Source organism: Scophthalmus maximus, chromosome 5 (genome assembly GCF_022379125.1).
Source record: "Scophthalmus maximus strain ysfricsl-2021 chromosome 5, ASM2237912v1, whole genome shotgun sequence".
NCBI classification, from domain to species: Eukaryota; Metazoa; Chordata; class Actinopteri; order Pleuronectiformes; family Scophthalmidae; genus Scophthalmus; species Scophthalmus maximus.
Window position 1 is genome coordinate 18,571,183 of NC_061519.1, and position 26,864 is coordinate 18,598,046.

At 42.3% G+C, this 26,864-nt stretch overlaps 3 protein-coding genes across 4 annotated transcripts; 1 reads left to right on the plus strand and 2 right to left on the minus strand.

The window, feature by feature from the left end:
• Positions 1-63: 63 nt before the first annotated feature.
• mep1bb (meprin A subunit beta b) lies at positions 64-7,078 on the minus strand. Of its 2 annotated transcripts, none has more exons than XM_035634040.2 (14): positions 6,930-7,078; positions 6,804-6,822; positions 6,645-6,695; positions 6,504-6,547; positions 6,318-6,396; positions 5,044-5,161; positions 4,729-4,907; positions 3,957-4,175; positions 3,585-3,737; positions 2,601-2,816; positions 2,039-2,506; positions 1,753-1,932; positions 1,359-1,503; positions 64-550 (listed from the first exon to the last, which is right to left on the minus strand). In XM_035634040.2, exons 1-14 carry the CDS (start codon positions 7,002-7,004, stop codon positions 337-339), a joined length of 2,160 nt encoding a protein of 719 aa, XP_035489933.1. In that variant the 5' UTR covers positions 7,005-7,078; the 3' UTR covers positions 64-336. The 2 variants fall into 2 exon arrangements, with proteins under 2 accessions (XP_035489933.1, XP_035489932.1); XM_035634039.2 differs by having other exon boundaries at positions 6,921-7,069.
• A 15-nt stretch (positions 7,079-7,093) lies between these two features.
• opn7a (opsin 7, group member a) lies at positions 7,094-19,921 on the plus strand. Its single transcript, XM_047331900.1, has 6 exons — positions 7,094-7,647; positions 11,978-12,065; positions 12,963-13,125; positions 13,449-13,576; positions 15,134-15,468; positions 16,992-19,921. Exons 1-6 carry the CDS (start codon positions 7,627-7,629, stop codon positions 17,622-17,624), a joined length of 1,368 nt encoding a protein of 455 aa, XP_047187856.1. The 5' UTR covers positions 7,094-7,626; the 3' UTR covers positions 17,625-19,921.
• On the minus strand, positions 18,937-25,834 carry ripk1l (receptor (TNFRSF)-interacting serine-threonine kinase 1, like). Its single transcript, XM_035634041.2, has 11 exons — positions 25,699-25,834; positions 25,204-25,366; positions 23,750-23,906; positions 23,454-23,591; positions 23,124-23,355; positions 22,787-22,936; positions 22,514-22,590; positions 22,348-22,423; positions 21,588-22,199; positions 21,328-21,471; positions 18,937-20,821 (listed from the first exon to the last, which is right to left on the minus strand). The coding sequence occupies exons 2-11, from the start codon at positions 25,362-25,364 to the stop codon at positions 20,526-20,528; spliced, it is 2,043 nt and encodes a 680-aa protein (XP_035489934.2). The 5' UTR covers positions 25,365-25,366; positions 25,699-25,834; the 3' UTR covers positions 18,937-20,525.
• Between the last annotated feature and the right edge of the window lie 1,030 nt (positions 25,835-26,864).

A 26,864-nucleotide genomic window follows, 5' to 3' on the forward strand; every position in this document is an offset into this window, starting at 1 on the left:
ATTATTGGATTCCTGTGTGTGCACTTAGGATTTGTATAGTCAAGAAGATATTTGTGTGAAACATAGTTTTAAAATAATTTATTTAGCACAATAATTCTGACATTGTTGTAGTGTCTTTACATTGGATGGCCAGATGGGGGCGATCTCATATAATGTTATGATCTACATGGTTTACCTTTTATGCACTTGAGTAATGTCAGTCCAAACTTGCTGTATAAGATATTTCATTCAGAAAAATGTATTTATTTTATTTCAAGTTAACATTTTCTTCGTCGCTGTTTTCCTTTGTTCTCTAAGTTGTCAGTGGAAACGTTCAGGTTCCTCCGCCTACGGTTTCTATGCAGCTTGCATGTTTGCCAAGATGACGCCGTTGCCACTGCTGCGCTTCTTATACTTCTTCTTCACACAGATGACACTGACGACTGTGACCAACAGCATGACGCCCAGTACGGACAGAGAAGAGGCGAGGGCAAGGGTGGTTTTATCCATGACGGAGCCCTTGTACTGACAACTGTCCCCGTAGTACCACCAGTCATCGCCCACCACGCACCTGGAGAGCGGAGGACAAAGAGATGGGGAAGATTCGATTATTCAGGAAGTGGTGAAAGCTTTTAGGATTCATCTAACTGAAGTACAGTCCTGAGATGTCAACATCAAAATTTGGATAAAACCACTGGGAAAAAAACATAAAACATGCATTCTAGGAAATGTGCTTATATCCCCTCTCGCCAATAGTAAGATGGTCAACATCAAGCAAGTACCAGACGGTCGTAAGCTTAGTTTATCCATTCATCCATCCATTATTTAAACCACTCCTTCCTTTAAGTGTCGCAGGGGGGTTGGAGCCAATCCCAGCTGACACTGAGTGAGAGGCAGGGTCCACCCTGGACAGGTCGCCAGCCCATCACAGGGCCACATACAGAGACCAACAACCAATCACTCGCACATTCACACCTATGGTCAATTTAGGACCTAACCCCACTCTGCGTGTCTTTGGACTCTGGGAGGAAGCTGGAGAACCCACGCAGACACAGGGAGCACGTGCAAACTCCACACTGAAAGGTCCTGGATGGTTGGTTTGTCCGAACTTGGATTCCAACCAGACCCTAACCCCTGCTTGCTGTGAGGTGACAGTGCTAACCACCACACCACCGTGCCAAGATAGCATGACTGGATACATGGCGTGGGGAAATAGCTTGGCTCTGTCCAAAGGTAACAAAAGGTTTACTGCAACTGGCCAAGACACACGGCACAACGCCATTGTGTTATGTTCCACGTCCCAAAGTTTGTCATGCCTTGTTTGTGTTCTTGGCAATAGAGTATTGCTCAACTTGCAGATTGTTACATTTGCCGCTCACCTGCAAGCAGCCTCCCCTTCGTGATCCACGCAGACTCCGTCATTCAGACACTGCACATTGAGGCAGACATCGGCGGGGGCAGTGGTGGTGCCGGGTTGGACGGTGGTGCCCGGCGTAGGCTGGCTCGCGGTCAGATGAGACACATCTGAAGAGGGACAGCGGATGAGACAAAAAACAGAGGAATCCGTGATGTTGTCATGCATCTCTCTCTATATATGATCCTTTGTTGTTTGCACGAGTTGGAGACATGAGTATGTAGAATATAGTTATTGACAATTAGTCCAACATGAGTTGGATGTGGTTCTACTATATCATAAATGGTTAACACAGACACACACATCTTCCCGTATATCTCTTCGATGCTTGGACACGGTGCAAGTTTCGTATCATTTACCCTCCATCGAGAGGAGAAATATGGCGTCTCCTCCCTTGATGAAGTCCCGGCTCTTGGCTCGGAGGTGAGTGAGAAACACCGCGGTTCCGGCGCCCAGCCCTCGGAAATACTTGGACCCGTCTGTGTCGGTGACCTCCACGCCCACCTTGCGAGGGTCATCCCAGAAGAACACGTCCGAGTCTGAAAAGCAAAAGTTGCATTTTCATGATTTGTTTTTTTTCTTCTTTTTTATGTAAAAGTGATTAAAAGATCATCTCTTTTTTCTTTTTTTTCAGTGTCACTGCACCTGTCGCCTTCATGCTGGGGTCAGTGGTGACGCTGCGCTGGTTGGACATGCGCTTTTGGATGTGCGGGTGCTGGTCCATCAGCATCATGGTCATCTGTTTCCAGGGGCAGGGCCACTTCTGCCCGGTGTCCCCCTCGCGGGCCACCAGATGAGCGAAGGCCGACAGCTCGCCGGGGTAGCCGTCCTTTCCGCCGGGGTACAGCTCCATTTGGAACGTGTAACCCTCCGTGGAGGTGAACGGCGGGCTGAAGATTGCCGTGTTCATTGGAGTGTTTTCCATGACGCTGCTGAAGTTCTTCACGCGCCACGTGAACTCCGGGCAGGTGGTCTCAGACAGGTTGATGTCATCCAGGGACAGGCCCCCTGTCGAGGGCCCCGAGCCCTCCTTGGACCCTTGAAATACAACGCGGAATTTGGTTTTGACGTCCAGCCGCACGTGGTGCACCTGCCACAGCTGCTGAGGGGATCCTGTGTCGGGACATCAGGTAAGAGCAGAGAATGTATGAAAGATTTCACCGGCACTAGTGGATCGTGAGCAGCACTCCGATGCAGCGACACTCACCGTCCACGGTCGCTATGAAGCGCAGCGTTCCATTGGGGTTCGCGTTGTCGTACTCTCGGACAAAGATCTTCAGTCTGTCGCCGGGGCCGCCGCTGTTGTAGTAAAAGAACTGCAGACACTGAAAACCTCTCCTGGGGTAAAGGAGCCGGCTCTCGAGCAGAGCCGTGTCCCCGTTGGTGGCTGTGCCAGTGTTGAAGTGCATGAAGTATCCCGAGCCTGAAGATCCAAATGTCACTCGATTGATCAATTCAAAAACTAAACCTTATTTGTTCTATCGTATTTTTTTGTTTTGTTTTTTGTTATAATGTTGTATCTTTTATAAATGGTATGAATATATTTTTTTTTCAAGTCTACTTTTAAACTAATCCTCACATACCTTTCGGTATATTGTAACAACATTTTTTTTTGGATGTATGTCCAAGTTCAGTAGTTTTCCAATAGCCTCCTTGTGTTTTGCTCGGCAGTGTTTTCTTGTTGAGCCACGGTGGTGGGATAATTATTATTATATTATTGTTATTGTTATTATTATCCCTTATGTATCACTTTTCATACTGTAAAGACCATCAATTTAAAAGTTACTAACTTGATCTGTCGAAGCCACAAATAAGCTTTTGTTGAAATTTGGGAATTTAGTAGAACTAAACTTTAGGCCTCATTTATATACATCTTCTTTTTTTTGCATTTCCTTTTCCATTCAATGTACACTGGAAAAAGAAAATAAATTGTCAACTTGAAAAACATTACAAACAAATGAATTAGGTTTGTTCAACTTAAAGGTGTTGTCTTAACTTCTTAACTTTAAGTTGAACAAACTTAATTCATTTGTGTGTAACCAACTGGTTTGTTTCAAGTTGGATAATGTATTTTCTTTTTTTCAGCGTCCACATTCCTGTGTTGTTTCAAGACGGAATTGAACCTTCAAAGCAGACTCGTGTCTGCAGCATGCACCGTGTCACGCGTGTCCCTTTCGAAGGACATCCTCACCAGTGCATTTGCCCATGTTGGAGTAGTCAGTGTCGGGCCCTCCGGCAGCTGCACCGACCCTGAGCCACTCCGCCTGGTCCCCTTGTCCCTGGATCATACCACAGATGTTCTCACGTTCAAAGTCACATGAGTCGAGGAAGGTGGAGCCCTGGGCTGGAGGACGGTTCACAGTCACACATGCACAGGTGAAGGACTTTAAACAGCTATAAACTAAACAATTCCCCAGTAAAGAGGCCGTTATGCTGATTCACATATTTCCATGTGGGGAAAAAAAAACCCCATTGCGAGATAAGCCGTGTTATTGACCGGTATCATCAACATAATTAAAATGAATAAGTCAACAGCGGTGGATTAAGCTGACACAACGCTTACTGCAGTTATAGAGGCGGTGCAGCTTGAGCAGGTCGCTGTCGCTGAACTCCATGCGCTGGCCGATGACATCGCTGAACGCAGGGATCTTGGTGACGATGGTGGGCTCGGTGCCGTTGCGAAAGGCGTTCTTGCTGTAGTGCATCATGGAGCCGTAGTCGTAGGGGACGCCAAGAGAGCTGGAGGTGGTGTCGTTGTAGGTGTTGAAGTTGTGCTCTCTGCCTGTGGATGAAACATGCGAAGACGTGAAATCATCACAGTGTCGTGTTCCATTCGCCCAATATGTGGTTGGAGCGCAAGAAATGTATCAGGGCCTCTCGCAAAAGGTTCCTTTTCAACACCGGCGCCTGTCGGAAGCCTTGATGAAAGTCTGCTGACATATCAAAGGTACTTTTATGCTTTAATGGCAGCCTTTCATAAAATGATAAACAATGTGTTATCAATTATCGACGCATCAACAATCTGATGACCAGAGGTCGACGCAGCCGATACTGCTTATCTCGGGAAAACGACGCATGCCCATGCTTATCACTCAAGCAAACAAATCGTCTGCTTCCCTTGAAGGTCTGCATAAGAAACACTGAAGTCGTTATTTTCTGTGTCATTAGAAACTACACGTTGTGCTTCTGTAAATGTAATATATAAAAGCTGCTTTACAATCTTTTCAATCTTGAAAAACATTCAAACAATGCACAAGTAAAATGAAATCATGAAGTAGGCAAATGCTATGCGGGTCGTGAATGGGAAGTGTTTACATTATTTATGATTCAGTTACCATCTGAGATGCGGTCCCACATGATTTTGACATAGTCATCTCGGTCTGCCCTGGACTGCTCGTGCCAGAAACCCAACGCATGAAGGAACTCGTGTTCGATGGTGGCGATGCGGTCACAGTTGCTTCCGATGGACAATCTCTGCTTCCCAACGTGTCGATTTCCCACTGAGGAGAAACAGCTTTTGGAGATGAAAAAAAGAAATTTATATCACACAGAATCCACAATGTCTTTTTCTGAAGCACATTTGTTGCAGTAAAGAATTTATAATGCGTTAAACCTTTGAGAAAGTACAACAGGAGCGCGTTGTGCCTTACCCGCCCCCTTTGAAAATGGAGATGTAGTTTGCTTCGCCGCTCCAAGGCTTGAAATCAATGCAGGTCTTGAGCCGGTACTGCTCAAAGGCCTTCAGAATCACACCCTTTGCATTGATCTCTGCAGAGAAGGTGACAAATCAGCTCTGTCAAAAAAATCAACTTCAAATTCCCTTTTAAGATTGATTATGATCTTGTGTAAAATTCATTCAAGGCCTCAGTTGAATTCTTTAAACGCGTATAAAGAATTCATAAGACTCACACGACTGACTCGCTGCCTCAGTTGTAAAGGGGTTAACATCAAACACATAGTATACACTCAGCAGTGGACGTGTTCTGAAGCAGCTCGAAATCGATTATTGGATCATTTTTCCAACAATTTTTTCAACATTGCACGCAATAATGGGAAAGGGTTTCGTTCCAGTAGGTTGTTTTTGCCTTCAACCCTGTGTTTTGTTACTCCCTCATTGTCTTGGGTCCTACAGATTCCACTGTTTCATGTGTAGCTATAGAAAACAATGATAATAGTAATAATGATAATGATGATATTAATAGGAATAAATCAAACCTCTCATGGGGACCTGTATGTCTGTGCATCGGTCCGTCCATTTGTAATCATTTCGTTTCTGGAGCTAAACTCGAAAAACCATTTGCTAATTTTTTTTCATGAAACGTTACAATTCTTTTTACTGAGGCACTAAGGTGACGTTTCATTAGATTCGTATTCTTTTCGGTTTTTCCATGGGAGCGAGTTTGGCCAAATTGAGAGTAGGTTCCGGACTCAGAACTTTTCACCGGCGAAAAGGCCGACAGACGCCACACAGCGCCTTCAGCCGCCACCCTCAATGGCCACAGCACCTGTGTGAATCCCGTTCAGCCAATAGAAATTCACCCATGACCGTTTGCGAACCTGAGCTCTGTCACATGACGAGCACAGCACTGTGGCCCTCCACCATGTTGTCTGTTTTCATTTGTCTTTCGTCCGCCGACCATGATAACCACAGATGTTGTAGAGATTTCAGTCCGTTTGTTTGGGAGAGTAGCTGCTGCCATTTAGCTGTGTGACACCACTGCCATTGTTCTACTTTTTTGAAACATGTCATCGAATAAAGGTGTCGAAGAGGGGCCAAAGGTGCCAAGGACCCCGTAAAAAACAATTGGGCTAATTTATTATATCACTACACACACAGAAATGAGTAAGAGACGGCACTGACTCACAGTTTTGCTTGTTCACAGCTTTAAGGAGCGACATGTTTCCCCCGAGCAGTTACTCTTACCTAAGTCATCTTCCATGTAGTATGGGATCGTCTTTGGCCACCTGTACTCATCCCCTATTATAGAGTTTCGAGCTTGCCTCTGCAGCGGTCAGTAAAAGCAATCACAGAGACAGCAACAATATAATGAGTCTTTAATAAATTCAATCGTGCAGGGGGAATAATTCTGAAGGGTTAAAATTGGCGCACCTCATCAAGGACGATGTCTCCTTCCACAAGATCCAGTCCTGCCTCTGTGGAGTCCACACACAAGGAAAACTCGTTTTTGCAATGGTTACTGAATAATGATGTGGAGGCATGAGGAGGAAGAGTGTTCTCCTGCCGGCATACCTTCATTTATGTCAAAAATGTCAAGGTCCCGTCCGCCGTCCACGTCGTAATCTGTGAAAGCAGAGGAAGAAAAAAGTTGAAGAAACCTGGCCTGTCACGGGAGTCTGTCTTGCGTGTTGCAAAAAGAAAAAAAGAAAAAACCCGGAAAAGAACACTTACTTGACAATTTCTCCGTGGGCTGAACAAAAGATGGGAAATAAAATTGTTATTGTTTAGCTGATGTGTCAGTGTCAGCTTTCTAATCATCACATTACAGTAACTTAACAAAATGCGCACATTTCTCACCAAACAAAGGGCAGCACCAAAAAGGAGGCAGACAACGTGAAGAGCAAGTACACCTGCAGATTTTCTCCCTGCCATGTCCTAAAATGTCCCTGTGAGCGGGGACGGGAGGTGACGGGCACTGAGCTCTGACTGGCAGAATTTGCAGAGAAGCTGCTTGCAGGGAATAAAAAAATAAAATACACGTGTTTATGGGTTGATGATTGACAGGGCAGCACAGGGTCCATAAGGTACACATCAACTTCAGTCTACTATCTTCTGACAAATCTTTACACATTTGCAGATTAGGTGGAGTGAAACATCAAGCCAGGGGGCAGCGCAACAGACGGACACCTGTAAAGATGGTGCTGCATCAAACAGGGTTACCTCTGGTTTTCACTCTTAAATACATTTCAAACTCTCAAACGATAAAAACTTTGGTTTTTACTATACTATAAGAGAGCAACAGTGATGGTTTGTATACTGCCACCTGATATAATTTGGTAGTTCAAGTTCAAAGCTCATTACAAGACTGTGTTTAATTTGCCCCTGTCATGTTAACTTAGACTTTCTCATACTTCATCCTTTTTTTTAAGGGCTGTTGTAACATTAAACATGTGCTGTTTGCCAATCAAAGATCAAATGCAAAAACTTCATCGCTCCAAAGATATTCACCCATTTATTTTCATGTCTTTTTTTTTATGTCAATTGAAGAGATGAGATGACCTTCAAACCCCACAAGGTTAGTGATCCATTGTATGTGTCTTATAAATAAAAGTTTTGCGTTGTAATAAATTGGCGAAGGACTGTCTCTTATGATGCGGCTGTAGGCTTTAAGGCTGCAGACCATTGTGCCCATTATTATCGTGGAACTAGGACGAAGCACGGGGGGGAAACAATCCAGCACGGCTGTCACGTTGATGCGCACTTCGGGTGTTTTGGTGGTGTCATACTTAAGGCTTTGGTGATTACTTATTGATATTTCCTGGCCCGTGCTTTGTATTACTTAAAAAGATGGGTTCCCGTTCCTGGAGTGGATGGAACTAATGGAGCTGAACTGATGCAGGTTCAGGCTCTGGCCATATTTTTTTCTGTGTCGTATAAGATCACAGAGGTTGTAATATGTGGAACACTAGCAAGATTTATCTGAGAAGCTTTATTTGCACCGCACTTTTCGGTAACAAGTTACAAAGTGCTTCGAACAACAATTACATTAAATAAAAACCTTAAATAAAATTAAAATAACTCAAATTAAAATGCACACAGTGATGAAAGCTTTTATTCCGTTAAAAATTAAAGAAGGGATTTAAAATCAATAATAGATGTAGCATGTAGCTTCGCGGGTTTCTGCATGAAAAACCACAATCGCATTTTAGTCACCAGGGACCTGATTGTGTGACGCCCTAAGAAGTCCTCAATAGAATCTTAAAATCAATGCAAAAACAAACAGGAACCCGACGCAGCGAGGACAGAATCTGTGTTAATTGATCACGTTGGCTGGAGCCGGTGATCATCCTAGCAGCAGTATTTTGAGCCAACTGAAGGCGATGCAGGGAAACCTTAGTATTACCTGTATAGAGGGCGTACAGAAGTCTAGTCAGGAAAAGATAAAGGCATCGACGACCATGTATCACTCCGCAAATTTAATCTTTGAAATGATCTTAAATTGAAAGAAACAGGACTGAACAACCTTCTTAACGTGGTTGTCAAAACAGACATGACTAAGTGTGTCAGTTTGTACCTGTGTTCTCGTAAGGTTTAGCTCATTTTGGGGGGGAGGCCGTTTTCCCTGTTGATCTATTGCCTAGTTTGATTTAGCCTCCAGTGGAGGCCCATCATAACCCATATAGGAAACCTTGGCCTCTTAACCAGACAATCCAATTACTATGAAAACATTATACAAGAATTGTGTGGAATAAACTCACAACCTTTCAGTAACTTAACACAATTAAACAGATTTAGTATTTTTTTTTTCATTTCCAGGACACTTCGTAACTTAAACCTGGGTTATTTTGACTTGAAATCTTTTGGCTTGAAATGATAAGGGGAATGAAGAATGAACCACTAAACGTTCACTCAACTCATTAAATTAAGATTCCCAAAGTTATAAAACTATTAACAAAGTTCACAGAATGCATTGTTTGAGAGTTAAAACTCCCTTTAGACTCTCCTGGCTGATAGTTTGAGGAAGACTAAGTTACACATTTTTAAATTGAAAGGAATAAGCCATATTTTACAGTGCATATACTACATGCTCACGACGTTCTTTACTGCTGGGTGCTGAATCAGCTCTGCCTTAAAGGGATGGAACATTTTCGCTTCTACAAATGGTGTCAGTGAAGCATTAATGGGATATATAACTGCAGGCGAAGGGATTTACTGCTTTGCCATAGGTTCTTTCTCTATATTTTGCTTTTCATATCTACATGGATTATTCTTTTTTTATGAAAGCCCCAGAATAAAAAGCAAATGCATTTTATATGCTCTATGGCAAACATTTGAATGTAGCAGGTGCCTCCAATATGAAATGACACAAACTGTGATTCTGTGGCTTTAATTTATAATGAAAAAAAGATATAGCCAGCAAATGCAACTGAAATGTTTCACAATTTAAACAAGCATCACCTGCACAAACACAGTTTACAATAAAAAGCTGTTCTTAGAAAAAGCAGAATGAATATCTTATATCCAGTCCTCTCCACTCATGAGTGTACAGGCAAATGCAGCATATCCCCGCGAGGCAAAGTTTGTGTTAAATGCTTATTCTGTGTTCCCACCAGACCACTTTGATGTCCATGTTGTATTATTATTATTTTTTTAATCTTATCATGGACATTCCTGTCTGTCTACCCTCTGGGGCAATCACAATTAATTCTTTGACAACCATTGCACCCTGAACGCAGCTCTCATCTCAGGCTTTTGCTCAGTCTGTTCCAACCCCTCTCTCTCTCTCTGTGTGTGTGTGTTCGTTCAAGTGGGAGAAAGAAGGAGGTAAAGAGGCATGCGAGGCAGTCACCTTTTTCTTTTACGCTGTGCAAGTTATTCTTTTGAAGATAATTCATCCCTGCTTTCAAGGGGGGACAGACTGGATTGTTTCCCTTGCTGCATTTTCTGAGACAAATTCTAAATTAATTTTCAAGCGCCGCCACGTGTGCCTTTGACCCACCGTGGTGGATTTCATTTACACTATGTTCACGTGGGAGATTCCCAGAGGCGGTAGTTGTAACTAAAAGCTCTGACTCAGACTATTTGAGAGGGATGTTTTTACCAGGAGGGAATTGCCAAGCCTCCCATGACCAGCATGTAACTGCTGCAACGATGAAAGATTTAGATTTAACCATCTCAACTCCAGCGACCCTTTGGCAAGGCAGTTATTGCAAACTCGTGGGTGCAACAAGGCTGCGCAAACTTGAAGAATTAGAATTAATTTTTTTTTAAATATATATAACAGTATCTCATGCTGAATGATGTAAGAAAAGCAATACAGGGGGAAAAAACGCAATGTCTTGGATTGGAATGTTTCCTTTGTGCACAGTGTAGAAATGTTGACCTATTTTTTGTTGTGCTGGCTCTGAGAAAGAGAAGAAAATGACTAAAGGTGAAGGTGCGTTTAGCTTTCCTTTGCCTTGAACAGGAGACTGTGTAAACTGACTGTGAAAAGGACAGCAGTATGAAGGTGTACACTTGAATCAGAAAGTCTGCCCTTTGTACAGTACGTAACAAATCAAAGAGACAAAATTAGAATGGAACACAGTAGAGCGCAAACCTCCGGCAAGGTCCCATCAGTCTCCCAAAATGCAGGAATTATTCCCTTGGAAAATGGTGACAGTGTAAACAAAAATGCCCAGGTGTGTGCTCAAGGTTTTGCCCAATCCTGCCGACTAACAAACAAACAAAAGAACATGGGCGAAAACAGTAGTGTACTGTGGTATGATGAATGTGCTGGACTTGCCTGATACATGAAATATACATGAAGTATAAAAAAGTGTGTTACAAACAGTCAAAAATATTTAACTTCTAGGGAAATATAAGGAATACAATCATAGTTAAAAACACTGAAATGTACATTTATTGAAATCCCCAAAATAGCAGTTTTTGTTTTAATTTATCTTTCTCAAAATGACATTTACTATTTCAATCAATTGTTGGTTATCTTCAAACACCATCCCCGTGGTTTTACCATGGAAGATATAAATTAATGGTTCCTCCATGGCAGCTGTTGTGTATCTGATATTTGTGTTTTCAAAGATTTCAATATTTCTTATTGTTTTTGTTTTCAGAAATACTCTCTCAAATGTGCTCTTCGTCTCGTAGTCTGGTCACGAGAAGCATTGTTTTAGTGTGACCCAAACCCAAGGCATAAATGGAGGCATTTCAATTTCTGAATCATATTTCTGCCACTACAACGCACCTGACAATAAGCCAAGTCCATGACTGTGTGTGTGTGTGTGTGTGTGTGTGATTGACGTCATTAATTGATCAGCGCAGCTCACAGTGGGCAGGATCCGGAGAGCTGCAGCTCATTATAGTGAAGCCTCCTGCTTCCAGTCGGTATCCAGTAAGTGTGATAGGAGCCTCCTCTCCTCAGACCGTCGGTGGAGGAGCGAACATCTCTGGGCAGACAGACACAGACGAAGTGGTGGGGGGGTGAAAAGTAATTTGTTTTCTACTGGGACCTTGATTGGATCAAGAATAGCACTAGTAGACACGGACTCAGGTACTTCAACACTTATCCACCGAGGTAAGGACTGTTGTTTTTTTTGCTTTTTTACTATCATAGCGTTCTCCTGGGGCCAATTTAGCATGTGCAACAAAGTGCGTCTAGGGGACTTTTGCACTTTTACGCACAGAACCAACCACTTCTAATTTAAAACAGAGAAATGTAGCACACCCACCTCCCAATTTAATTCATTTTGCCACGTCACGTTGGTAGACGATTTTTTGAAAAACACGTTTACACTGTGGAGAGAGTACGATTGCATTGTCAAAATGTTCCACAGTGGCGGACATTTCTTTCTTTTTGATTCAACCACCGCAGACTAAAACCTTGAACAACTCTGATCTGCTTTCAGATGGGGCTGTTAGAGGATGACATTGCATTCCAATCCAAAATACCTGTGCCACTGGATATAGCAGTGGCTGTGGTCTACTTTCTCTTTGGTGAGTAAAGTCTATAGAACCTCTTTTGTCTGTGTTTTTTCTTCTTCAAATTCCTGAACTAATACTGTCATTGGGTTTCCTGGTGCTCAAGGGGGCGACAGGACCACACTGCCAAGCCTTGCAGACACACTTACATTTGTGTTTCTGGCTGTGTTACTAAAGCTGTTTTCAGACATGAACTCCGCAAAACGTTTGGAAAATTTGGTCCGGACATTTTCAATGAGTTTGCCTTTCACATATGAAGAACACAGCGGGAGATTTTCCGGGTCAGACGTGTTCACAATAGCAGGACATTTTCTGGACCATCCAGGCGAGGGCTGGTGGCTGCGAATCTTCCAGAGATTGTCCTGCTGTATTCTCGCTGTATAAAATGTCTGAAGCAAGATTTACGGACATGGGTGCTCCCACATAGAGTGCCCTGCGAAAAAGTTCAGGAAAAATATCTGGACTCTTTTCACAGCGAACGCGTGTTGACGACTGCAAACAAAAACACATCTTTCCGCACGGGAATTAACCTGCGCGCTACACCCCGACGCTACAGAACACTGAAATGTTCCTGCTGTTGTGAACGTGTTCATACTATGTGAATGACGACGTCTGGAGGATTTCCCAACGCAATTTTGCGGACATTTTCTGGAGTTCACGTCGCCTCTTTTTTCTCCATGTTTCCAGTATTGGCGTAAGCTGAGCTAACTGGTTGCTTAGTCTTATGATAACCACACAGGTATGAGAGTGGCATCGTCTGATCAAATTCTCTGCAAGAAATCAAATTTGGGTAGATCCCCAAAATGCTGAACTATTGCTCTAAGTATGTGGCATGATCCCGAACATCTGAGATGACAATTGCTGAAAAGCCAAAACTAACTCCCTGACACATCCCACTCCATCTCCCTGCAGGAGTGTGTTCACTGTTTGGAAACAGCGCACTGCTGTACGTGTCCTACAAGAAGAAGCACCTCCTGAAACCCGCCGAGTACTTCATCATCAACCTAGCTGTCAGTGACTTGGGCCTAACGCTGTCCCTTTACCCCATGGCGATAACTTCAAGCTTCTACCACAGGTACTTCAGCTGGCACCTACTGCAGCATGCACAGGTAGCATAGAGGAGAGACAAAGACAAAGTGCTCTTTGCCTTTCATGTGAGCTATAAGGACTGTATATAGGTACCCCTTTTAAATCCGATCAAATTTCATGGTTCATTTTAATACACGGTTGGTTTGCAGTATGATTGCCTGTGGGTTCACGGATATGGACTGTAATGCTCGTGCTACTCTTCTCTTTTTCCCTTTCTCGCCTCCTCCCTTCATTGATCTTTTCTCTCTGCCTTTGCTTTGCACCGTCCTCTTTCTCTTTCTCACACCCCCCCTTTGCCCTCCCACACAGGTGGTTGTATGGGAAAACGGTGTGCTCCCTGTACGCTTTTTGTGGCATGTTGTTTGGTATCTGCAGCCTGACCACTCTAACCCTGCTAGGCATCGTGTGCTTTGTGAAAGTATGTTACCCAATCTATGGTAAGTCTTCACAGAAGCCATTTCCCACTGAAATGACGCAGGATTACCCATCACACCCCTAAGTGGCTGACTGTTGATTTATCGGGCGGAGGAAAACGAAATGATAATCCCTCTGTGAAGCACTGCACATTAGCCTTTCTTTGATGCCTGACAAGTACAGGGCCTGCGCTCAATAGGAATTACTTGTGATGTTGGTAAATGCAGTGCAACGGGGCCTTTTGTTTAACCTCTAGACAGAGTGTTTTTCCCAGGCAAAAAATGGTTTCGTTAGAGAATTATCAAATTGGAAACTTAAAGGACATTATGTTATGTAGATTTTCCTTTGAATTGTAGACCTAAAAAAATAAACAGCAAGACATCTTTGTATTTATTCCATTCTTCACTGTGGTACTTCATCTTGTCTCCTGGATACTTACAGATGCACTCATTTCATGACGCCTTGCTGTCAGTCCCAATGTCTATGCTTAAGGCCAATAAGCAACTGATGTTACAGTTGCCCTACTCGTGCTTCCAGGACCCCATCCTTCACCCGTTGCTTCCGGCTAACCCTATATTCTTTAAGCATTCCTGCCAAAAGGCGTATGTGTTGCCCATGAAGCCTTCGTAGTGACAGTTATTATTGTTTGTATGTTCAAGGAGTCAACAGTTTATGGCGTCTCAAACATACGGACACTGGAACGCCCTGATTCATTTCTTGAATAATATTGTTAACTGTTGAGGATGGACAATATGACCATGATTGCCTGTATCAACCATCAAGGAGCATAGTTCCACATGATAATGTTGAGAAGGGGACACTTCCTTTCTTTGATGGTGACACATTACCAAGTGGCAATTCCCTTTTGGCGGCCTCCCATTCTGCTCTACAGGTTTCTTTGCTTTGATTCCTTCATCTCTGTTGAGGGTTTTACAACATGTATCTAAGCCTCGCGTACTGAAGGTCTCATGCATGCAGGAAAACACCCATTGTCCTCCATGTTTTTTTTTTGCCTTGCATAAATCGTGATGCGCCCAGATTGGATATATTCACACACAATCTGCCTCTGATTCTGCTGTAGCCTCCTACAGGTTTCCTTGCCTTGATTCCTCCAGCTCTTTTGAGGGTAAAAAAATATTTGTGTGAGCCTTACATATGCGTCATGCATGAAGCAGACAAGGCTTGGTTTGAACACAGACATAACGGCCAGCCATTCAGAGCTGGTGTAGAGGCGTCAACCATGATGACCGCCGTGCAGCAGTTGACCAACTGTGAAAAAGAGTTTAAACTACTTTCAACCTCTCTTTTTTAAGTTTTTCACTCCCTTTACCTTTTAGTGTGGCCATTCCAAAAACAGTTTGCCCTTCGGATGTGGTCAAACAACACTATGTATGGACGTTTGTGGATTAGGTGCTTCTGAGAACACGTAGAGGGGGGGATTCGTGCAGGGTTCTAACATAATTTCAAGATTCCCATCATCTAACTTATTAATGAATGAATCATAACCAGTAAATATTAATTTTTGCCAGAAACATTCCACTTCACGAATAACAATATATAAACCTGATCTGCTTTCACAGGAAACAGGTTTAATTCTGTTCACGGCCATCTGCTGATTGCCTGTGCTTGGGTCTATGCCCTGTTATTTGCTTGCTCCCCGCTCGCCCACTGGGGGGAATATGGACCAGAACCTTATGGCACCGCTTGTTGCATTGACTGGGGCCTGTCCAATCAGCACACCACGGCACGCTCCTTCACTGTGGCGCTGTTCGTCTTCTGCTACATCCTCCCGTGCTGCGTTATCGTGGCCTCCTACACGGGCATTCTGGTCACAGTGCACGCGTCCCGCAAGACCATGGAGCAACATGCGTCGAGGCAGACACACATGAGCAGCATCCAGACAATTATTGTTAAGGTAAGAGAAAATAAAACTCAAAACGATCACTTCCATCTCGCCAGAGATAATGTTTGGCTCATATGCTGTAAATTGCTTTTACATTTCCTACTAGAGCCCATAATCTAAATATAAATTAAGGGGTTAAACAGGTTTTTCAGAATAATCTTGTCGAGCTCCACTAGGAAGTCGCGTTAGTTTGTGAGATTCACTTTACTGCTTCTCGGGTCTCCTTCATTCTCTGATTAGTTTTTTACCTGTATACGCTTCTTGCCCTCATCATTACCGTATCTCTGTATAATCACACTCCAGAATAGTATCATTAATCCATTTTCAACCACCCTTTCAACTACATGCAGGATTTACACGCCCACAGACAAAAATAGTACTACGTATGTAACTAAACTCATTTGTGCTTCATCCCTGTGATTACTGGCACAAATCTTGTCACTTTCACACATCCAATCGTGATAGATTCAAAATCTAAGATAATAAGTGTAGATTGGTTAGAGCCATATTGACACTGCAGGGCTAAACAGATAATGTGGTTGTGGGGTTTGGAGTTGAGGGGCAAATATCAAAGCAAGTTCTTAGAGACCAGAGTCCTCTGTAGAATTCCTCATTCCTGCATATGTTGAGGAAATTGGCAGTGACCTCAATATATGCTCTAGCGTCGCAGCTTCCCATTAGCTGAAATTGGCTTTGGTTGTTCTGTGATGAATGAGAAGCGGCTTCTGCTGCTGCTGCCTTTGCTGAAAAACGGTCGTCATCATCATCATCATCATCATCGACTCATCTCCATAATACCTCTGACGCCCTCAAAAATGCTTTACTGTCAATGTAGTTTCTGACCAGTGTTGGTCGTTTGTTCAGGTTGTGAAGATAAATGTGAAAATTAGGTGAGCCATACCAGACAGTCATAGTTTGGAATTCATCTCCTCATTTTGCAGAACAAGTCTGGTGGTTTTCTATATTTGTCTTATTGTCAGTAAATCCAATAACAGGACCAAAACCAAGAACTGCACAGCAAACAAGTATTGATTTTGTAGTTTAACCCATTTTCTACCTCTGTGCTAGTAAAAATAACTTGAATATGGGCACTGTACTAAATTTTGAATCAGTCCCACATTTAGCATCCCACTACAATAAATGTTCTAAATGTGTATTGATCCTCGGCTGAAAACTGTCCCTGACAAATATACACAATTTACTCCAGTTTGACTAATGCTTGATAAACACTAAAGTGAGGGCCCAGGTGCTTTAGGAAGCTACTTAGAGATTTTACAAACATGGAAGTATGTATACTTGATCTATCTTTTAAGTTTTCTGTCGTCAGTAGAAAACTAACGGCTGAAAACCACAGAGAAGGTGCAGAAGCCAAAATGAAAGACATACCAAAGAAAATTAAAGAAAATACAGAATAACACCAGGCTTCACCTCTAAACATTGCTGTGCTGTGGAAAGACCCCCAAACTGATCAGTCTTTCCAAAGTGTGTATTTTTTAAAAGGCCACTTTCTCCTCTGTGCCCTCTTCCCCCACAAGCTGAGTGTTGCCGTCTGCGTCGGCTTCTTTGCGGCATGGAGCCCATATGCTGTAGTCTCCATGTGGGCTGCTTTTGGACACATTGAGGACATCCCTCCTCTGGCATTTGCCATGCCAGCTATGTTCGCCAAGTCCTCCACCATCTACAACCCGATCATCTACCTAATGCTGAGACCGAACTTCCGCAGGATGATGCGCAGGGACGTGGGAACTCTATGCCACGCCTGTCTGACAAGCTGCCTCTGCTCCCAGGGTGCTACAAAGTGCTGCTCCAAGCCAAAGATCAGGGTGAGACTTCACACAGTTCACAGGCAGACCAACCAATGCCCTTCGTCCGACTCCGCTGCTCAACCTCCAATGGTGTCGTTGAAGAAGAGCAAGTGTGTCAAGTGCACGGATGCTTTCGACTGCTTCAGACACTACCCGCAAATGTGTGGCGTCACTAACCCAGCCGCTGATGGCGACTCATCGAAGGATCAAGACACACCGGTTCCCCAAACACATAAGCAGAAGACTGTGAGCCACAGGAAGTCTCTGCTGGCTACCATGTGTGCAAAAAGGACTTCGGAAATAGACAACCTCCATATTAATTTGGAGATGGTCCCAGGGCATGCAAAAGTGGCCTGGCCCTGATATTGCTCTCAATTTACAATGATTACAGAATATCTTGGGACATAATTGCAGGGTTGTTTTTTTAACTTTCATTTCAGGAAATGTTGTTTAGGAATGTGTAATACGCTCCCAAAGTGTTTGGGCAGCAGGCCTATAACTTATTTTCTTGGCCACTATGCATTAATGACTATGATATGATAGAGCGGCTTTGAGGGAAAATGCAGACAACTTTAATTAGAAAGGTATTTTGTCTACAATAGTCTGAAACTCACAATTATGTTACCTTTTTTTTCCCCAGGTGTTAAGAACTAACTTTAGCTTAAATTTCTATGTGAAATAGAAATGCTTGTCGACTTCAACCCCAGGAAATCACGTTGGCTAGGAACAAGGTATGACGGTCACTCATTATTTCAAACAATATTTACCATATAGTTTACTCGATGTAGTATATTGGGTTTCACTGTTGTGCACTGGTTTGTCCTTGATCACGGCTTTCATGTGAAAAGGGGTATAACATGTTTGGTGATATCGATGGTCAGGCCTAAAGCGGCAAGGTGGAGCCGTACGATAACTCTTTTCAGAAGCTGGTAACACTTCCTTTCCAATGCAAGCACAGATTACACTTGACAAATGCAGGTATATAGTTTATGGTGCTTTATTAATTATCTATATACTGTACACGTTGCGCAATACACAAAACTGCTGTATAATACTATAATTGCAGCATGGCACAATATTGTCTATCTACTTGTATTATTAGAACACAGAGTAATTATTTAAAATTTGTACAATGAAAATGGAATATTACTGAACTTGATTAACTACGAATACTGTAGTGTTGTTATTGAAAGAAATAATGAGTAAAACCAATATTACACAAATGATGCAGCTGTACATAAATTAATTAGTAGACAGACAGCTGAGTTCATGTTGTTTGTAGTTGTTGCGTGTTAATCCACGGTGTACAGTTAACGTGCTTAGTGCTTAGGACAAAATCATCTCAAACTATTGTATGTATTTTTTTCCTTTGCATCAGCTGATCCCACGTGTGTACAGCAATTTCATTTCATCAAAATTAAAATATTGGTGTTTTACCACTTTTTAATTTACCACTTTTCTGTTTTATTTCTCTTGTTGAAAAGCGTACTGCTTTTGATGAATGATAGTTAATTAGATTTTATCTATCTATCAACAGGGTAGCATTTTAATGACATCCTTAAATCTGATAGAAATTTGTTTCAATTACTGTTATGAAAGTGTAAAGCTTGTCCACATCCCCCCCCGATCCCTCAACCTTTCATGGGTTTAGAGATGAAATGATAAACACAAAAGCTTGAAAAATTCAGCAGTTTTATTTTTAAAAATGTCCATTAAAATGTGAGTTTAAACAGTCAGTGAGTTTTTCATCTTTATTGCAGCAATATATGAAAACAAGACCTAAGTCAGATTCAGACTTGTGGACAACCAGTAAAGTGACATGATGTGATATGAATCTAACTGATGACTTACAGCTATATCCTCTAATGTAGTTGATGACTTGGAAGTAAAAGCCCTTTAAGTGCTTTCATGTTTTCAAAAAAAAATACAGCATATTGATATTCACCAACCAGTTGCAGGATATTACCAATAGGATTGAATATGAAAAACTGAATTTCATATTTTGAAAATTGAATATCAATATTCAGCATCGAGCCATGAATTTTTGCTGAAGATCAGTCGTTTAGCTCAATATATTAAATACACGAAATAGACATTTGAAGTTTTAGAAACATATTTACACAGAGTTTACTTAAAATGTTAATGTTTTCCAGTGGATCCAGGTTCTGTAGGAAATATGGATTGAGAACAGAGGGTGATTATCCTTTTGTGATGCTGCATATTTGTCTTGTATTGAGCAGTGTGCTGCATAAAAATACAAGGATGGTGAGAACAGTGTCAAATATTTGGTACCATGCAGTGTAGCAACTCACAAGTTTTACATTACATAATGTAATAATCAAAATCAATTCAGCAACTCCACGCACTGGACACTCGGAAAAAATGAGTACATACTTTGGTTTTACTGTTATCTTTGTAAATTACATTCATGGCCGCAAAATAATCTACAGCAGGACTGACCCCTACTGTACACAACAAGAATTCAGATGTATTACTGCAACACTGCACTGAGACGTTTTTATCCTGTTGTACAATTTCATTCTTTCATTTTACCTGAAACTTTACTAATGTTTTCAGCTTCTTCCAGACTCTGTGACCTTCCCTGTTCTGTGATTGAGTCATAATGTTTGTGTTTCACTGGAATAAATGTTTACCACGCGCCATTTGATTGTCCCGGATTTATGGCTTCATTGATCCATTAAAGTAGTAACCGTGTATTCATAACACCATCTCTCAATTTATATATAAAAAACAAAACAAATACTTGACAATTTTTATTGTAAAAATGTTACTTTCGTAATAATTCTTGCTTAACTTACTTTTGAATACCTGACATTTGAAGGAATAAAAAGGGCTTTAGATATTCTTACTTCACAGCAAATTTCAAGAGGAACAATGATTTTGATTAGAAAAGTGTTGAGCATGATAAGCATGATAAAAAACTAAAAAGATTGTTTCATCAAAGTGAGTGACTATTGTATAGGGAAGTATTAAGATATTTAAGGACAATATCCTAATGGAAGCAGTTGACAGCTCTTTGGTCATCATGAGTAACCTGAGCTGTTGAGTTCTCTCTATGCCATTTTCAACGCTTCGAGCAACACAAACAACATTCGATTCAACCCTTCTGTATTAGTGGGAGTTATCTCAAAAGCAAAACAAATACATTTTTCTCTTTGCTGCAAATTTTGCTGAGCAGAGCATATTCATAAATCATGGCGACCAGGGTTGGAAAAGTCATTTAGATGGCATGGCGCAAATGGTTTATGAGATCGAGGAAGAAGCGCAGGTTTCCAGCATTTTCTGGATGACATCTACCTTTATGTTTCCCGACAGGGCTCGACAAAGCTTCCCGATTGTGCAGCCGATACTTCCCTCCTTCATTTTCCAGTGCTCCAGCATTTGGTGCACCATCTCTGTCAGGCCGTCGCGTTGGTAGTCATGCTCTATGGTCTCTATTTCCGGGCTGGTCAGACCCAGGTTTCGTGCGCAACGCTTCCATTTGGACCCGATGTTGTCCCTCAGCAGATCCAGGTGCTCCTCAGTAACAGCGTGTTCCTCTGCATAACACAGTCAAGATAAATCTATGAGGGAAGTAATAAACGAGCAACTACACACAAATGATTTCTAGTACAACACACTGCAATGTTCATCTGACTTGTCTCCAAAATTGCATATTGCATTGTTAGCCTTTGCATGTGTTTCTGCTTAATGATGACTACCAGACCTAAAAAAATGGATTGGCCTCAGTTGATTGATTGAAAAAACTAAACAAAAAACAACCATACAAAAACTTTTGATATCAGCTCATAAAATGTGAGGATTTGATTCTATACTCTGTTGGGTAGAACATGCAATTTGAAGATTTTGTTTCGTGATCTAGGAGATTGGAAATGTTACTGGTCATTTTCTGTCATTTTATAGAAAATACAATCTATAAAATGATCCGTAATTTACTCAATAACTCAGGTGCAGCCCACAGAACAAATAATTATGTTTCCAAACTGAGCGACAGTGTATGAGAAATGCACATCTATTACAAGAAAAAAACCCAGTTATGGTTTACCGTATTTCTGAATGTCTTCTTTGATGTAAGAGTTGGGGTTAGAAAATACAGATGATAAACTCTGGGAGGGCTCGAAACCTCGGATATTCATCAGGTTGTTGCACCCGATCTGGATCCCCCGTGCATTTTGAATGAAAACAGATGCTGAAACAAGCACAAAGTAAAACACACATCGAATGTTAAAGGTGACAGAAACAACTGTGACAACCTCGGGCCTCTAGATTCAGAATTTGCTCTCGAACTGCACGATTTTTTTGTACCTGGATCTTGTGGCAAGCCGCTCTTGGACGGGCTCAAAAGACGCCCAGGAGTCATGTCAGGAGCAGATGTATCAGACACGGGGCACACTGGCCAAGACTGCTGGCGGTCATAGTGGGAATGTGGATGTTGCTGGTTAAACTGGTCTAGTGAGGGAGAGCTGGCAGACATTGGCAGGCGGGCTGCAGGAGGTAAGCTCGAGTTCATGGACTCATAGTGACCAGAAGTAGGGTGATACCACGCCTGGCTGGTGGGCTGCACTGGCTCAGCTTTTGTCCAGGAGTGGACAGAGGATGAAGGTTGCTTGTCTTGTTCCGGTTGCCTTACAGTGTTATCTGAGGTGCTAAAGTGGTTTTGCAGGAAGGGATTCAAGTTGTTGTGATGGAGGCAGTTGGCAGGGTCAAGCTGGTTCTCAGAGTCATAGCTGCCGTGTTTGTGGTACTGAAGCTCCCGATGCAGTTTCTCATCCAAGGCCGAAGGGCAGTTTGCTACATTCGCGTCCGTCTGGATTGACTCCACTGGCGGCTCATACTGGACGTCATGCAGGTCTTCGATACTGGCTTCAACTGGGACAGATACACTTCTGTCTGAACTCACCAAAGGAGCAGGGCAATCTGACAGGTGTGGAAAGAAGCAAAGGAAGAAACAATTTCTCAAGTGCTTCTCACCATGTTAGAATATTAGATGTAATACAGTAGGTAGAGGTGGACATGAGTGTGTCTAGATTTTATCTAGGCCATCACAATTACCCACAGGGCTCACCTGCTGAACAACAATCATTGGTCATTGATAAAGATTTCATCTTCTCAACAAGATCATCTGGGCCTTTATATGATGTCTGTATAAAGATCACACAGAATCATGATTTAAAATAAAATTGTATTGATGTGGTTATATTTCAACTTAAAATATATAAATGAATATTTACCATCAGATTAAGTAAATCTTTCTCTACGTGTGGTTCGAGGTTTTCCTTGTAGAAAGGAAAGAATAAGTTGTAGCCCTCTGCAAGAAAAGAAAAAGGGGAGGGAAAAGATGACAAGAAGATCCACATCTAATCTACAGGGGTAAAAGAACAGCTGAGAGCAAAAACAATAATAAAAAAAAGCAATGGTAAAAAATAAATAAATAATGAAATTAGAAGCGGATAGTAACTACCGTTGCATCTGTTGCATGACATGCGCACACACACAAAGAATACCTTTAAATGTTGGCCGTAGCTGCGGATTGTGATTCCAGCAGTCCTTCATGAGCTTAATTATTTCTGCAGGCGTGTAGTCTGGAATAAGGTCCTCTGCTGGTCGGTCGCCATTACGAACACACTGGCTGATCTGGTCTTCACTCCTGGCATCTGGATTAGGAAACAAACAAACAAACAACAACACTTTGGTTGTCAGCATGACATTTATTTCGAGCAGTTAGGGGAAACCTGTAAATCAGACAATTATCCAGGAAGTAAATAATTCAAAACAGAGCCTCATCGTTTAATTGTTCATGAATATCATGTGTCTTGAACATGTTTAGACATCTCAACTCACTTGCATATGGTTCCGCCCCTGTGAGAATGACCCAAACCACGATCGCAAAGCTGTAAACGTCGGACTTCTCCGTGGATGCTGTGTGTATACTCTCCAGGTGTTCGGGAGCCATGTAGCTCAGTGTGCCGGGACCTCTCGCCCCAGCCGATTGGCCAATACGACTCCTCCTGCGAGACTCCTCCTTTGTGAGCTTGCTCCATGTCTGGCAGGTGGCCAGGCCCAGGTCTGCAATCTAGAAAACATGGGAGGAATATATAGTTAGATAACCAGGATTGTAGATTTAATGCTGAAATTCTTTTTATCATAAATGTACATTAGTGAGTAATATACCTTAATGTGAAAATCCTTGTCCACTAAAATGTTTTCTGGCTTGATGTCCTTGTGTATGACTCGTCTGTCTGTCAGGTACACCATCCCCTCCAAAATCTCTGAAATGATTCTGCCCTTGATGGAAACTGGCACAGAAATCTAGAACAAGGACAATTTACTCCATTTATCCTTTCAGTTCATATCAAAATGTCATGATATGATTCATTTAATGTTGCAAACTACGGATGAAAAGTACATATGATTTACAGACATCAATTCATCTTTCAACCGTGACCACAGATTGTTAACCCGCTGACCGTTTCTAGCATGACCAGCAGGTTGCCTCTGGGGAGGAGTTCCATAACGAGTGAGCAGTCTCGATCCTCCATGATCACACCCAGCAGCTTGACCACCCGCTCGTGGTTCAGACTGGCCATGATGTTCCCCTCCTCCAGCAGTGACCTTTTACTCTCCCTGGAAAGTACAGCAATTAAAGTGAGAACAAGGTACCTGCCAGAAAAGTGGCATCACTTGCATCATGTCGAGGCTTAGAGTGGTCTCAGGGGGCAGGACGTTGGGGTGCACCGATTGTACTCAGATAAGATGTGACTTATCTACATTAAATTCAGTGTCTTGTTCTTATAAAATCCTGCTGTTGGGTACAACCATTCAGTCAAGCTGAATCAGTTTCTAATGCCAAAAATACATATATGTCCCACTGTTATGCAACAAAATGGTTTGGTTATGGTTCAAATTATTGACGTGAAATAAAAATGTTAAATTTTAGGAGGAAATAGTACTTGAATTGGATGAGTACTTAGTGTAAGTACACTAAAATTAGGTATTTGTATCCAGAGAGGAAAAGATGCATTGATCCATCCCTTGCTGGAAATCAGAAACTGAAATATCACTTTAATCCCCACAATAAGGCTGTGGCAATAGGGTTTTATGGGGATGGGCTGCAGATGTAAGTAGTGCATAAACACAACATAATGATGATATTGAGCTGAAAGGCGGATGTTGGACCTAAACCTGCCTTACACATGATGAACAGACGTGTTTGTCTAGATTCTGTTAAAAGGAAGTGCTTAAAGTTAGAAACAGAAAGAAATCATGGCATGCTTCCTCTTACAGAACAGTCCGGAGGAAAAAATCATCGCACTTATTGTTCTCAAGTCACCATTCTTCCATCTATATCATATGATGGATGACAAGCTGTTGTTCTTTATCCCCGGTCTCACTGATTGTGTGTGTGTGTGTGTGTGTGTGTGTGTGTGAATATCTTTGATAATGTATATGTCCATTGTCTGTCTGCATATGTTGTGTCTATTTGTTGTTGTCCTTGCAATCCTATATGTTGTGTGTTATATATTACTGCACATTTGGAGTATGGGGAAACGCAATTTTAATCCTCTGTGTGACGACTGTTGCATTGTTTTGATTAATAATAAAGTTCACTTTGACTTTGTGTGTGTACGGTGTGTGTGTGTGTGTGTGTGTGTGTGTACAGTGTGTGTGTACGGTGCGTGTGTGTGTGTACGGTGTGTGTGTGTGGGTGTGTGTGTGTGTGTACAGTGTGTGTGTACGGTGCGTGCGTGTGTGTGTACAGTGTGTGTGTGTGTGTGTACGGTGTGTACGGTGTGTGTGTGTGTGTGTGTGTGTGTGTGTGTGTGTGTGTGTGTGTGTGTGTGTGTGTGGAGTCCCCGGCAGACACATGATTCACGTTAGCAGTGTTAGGGGGGATTACCCAGCACGCACGGAGGGAACTCACTCGTTGCGGAGAGAGCCCGTGTACAGGGTCTTCAACACCACCTGGCCGAGGGTCACGTGGTAGCACAGGTACACGTCCCCGAACCCCCCGTAGTCCAGCGGCTCCTTCTTGATGAGATCCGTCGACCTCATTTCAAACGACGACTGCGGCGCGGTGGCCATCTCTGGTAAGAAGTCACAATCGAAAATAAGTTGTTCACATCAAGTCACGCGAAAGTGGCCAACACATGCTATGCAATGTCAAATAGACGAGCTGTTAAACACCGGGGAGGCAAATGGAGCGGCGGCTCAACCGTCCGTAGCGTTCAAAACACTGTCACACTCGAGGTGTAACTTTTAACCTAGTGCCTATAACGTTCCCCGAAACTTTCGGCTACAAGACAAACTCTGTCCTCGTGACGCAAACCGAACTCTTCACCTCAAATAAGATTTTAAAAAAAACCCTCGAACAACATTAATTGTCCTCATCAGTAAAAGACGAGAGGGGAGCAGTTACCTGAAACTGGCAGTAAAATCAACGCAGAGAACTTTGTTTGTATTTCCGGGTATTTCCTCGACGGCGTCGCTCCACAGGCGAAACCGGACGTGCGACATGGAAAACTACAGCCAGCCGTACGAGTCGATAACAGACGGACCCAGGGCGGCTAGTCGAGTCAGATCGTTGTGGCCGAAAAGGCCTTAAAACCAAATTCTACAAGAAAACTCAAACACACGATGCGACGTAAAGTTTTGTTTTTTCTCCTTCCTAACTTTGTCAACGGGATTTAGATTGAGATAATCCGAATAGGACCGTGGTAAATCTTGCCGTGTGGTGTCGTTGCCACCTACTGGTGAGGTTGATTATTGCACACAGATACCAGACAGTGGACTGTTTAACACAAACCTCATCTCGGCACAGTTGCACCTTCCAGTCACAATCATATGCACAATACTGATAATATGTTTGCACATACTTTGCACTATTTAATGCACATTCTCTCTATTTATATTCCTTATCCTTTTGTAGTTTTGCATTTGTTATATATATATATATATATATTTTTTACATCTATCTATCTATCTATCACCTGAGAAACCAAAGCTTTACAACAAAATCCCCAAAAAGCAGGTAGCAAACTGTAAGAAAAGCCAATTTCTTATCATTTTTCTTTTTTTTCATTCATTTATCATATTTTTAAACTACAGCAGCCCTGCTAAACGAGCTAAACAAGCCATATTTCAAAGAAAAAAAGAAGACGTTCATTGATAAAATAAGGTTTATGTGAAACTAGAGCGGGGAATCACCTGAATTGTAGCATACTGACAGTGTGGGCGATGAATTACACGCAGGCCTACATTTCGGGCAGCCATCTGTGAACACCTACACTATGAATTCCTCTGTTTGCACACTACAGCCACAACAAAGCAGCATCACATTTACCTGTCTTCTATATTGTCTCGAGTTATATGGTTAACAGGTTTGTTTTTTTCCTTCTTTTTCTATTCCTCTCACTGCCAGTAATCATCAGGTTGCTGAGAAAACTTTCCAACCATGTTAGATTACCGTTCACTCAGAGCTGTAATAGAGTATTTACCAAACAAATCTGTGAGGCTTGTACTTCCCGTTCACAAATGAAATGGTTCAAATGATTTTGAGATTACCAAGAATAAGTGTCCACCCCC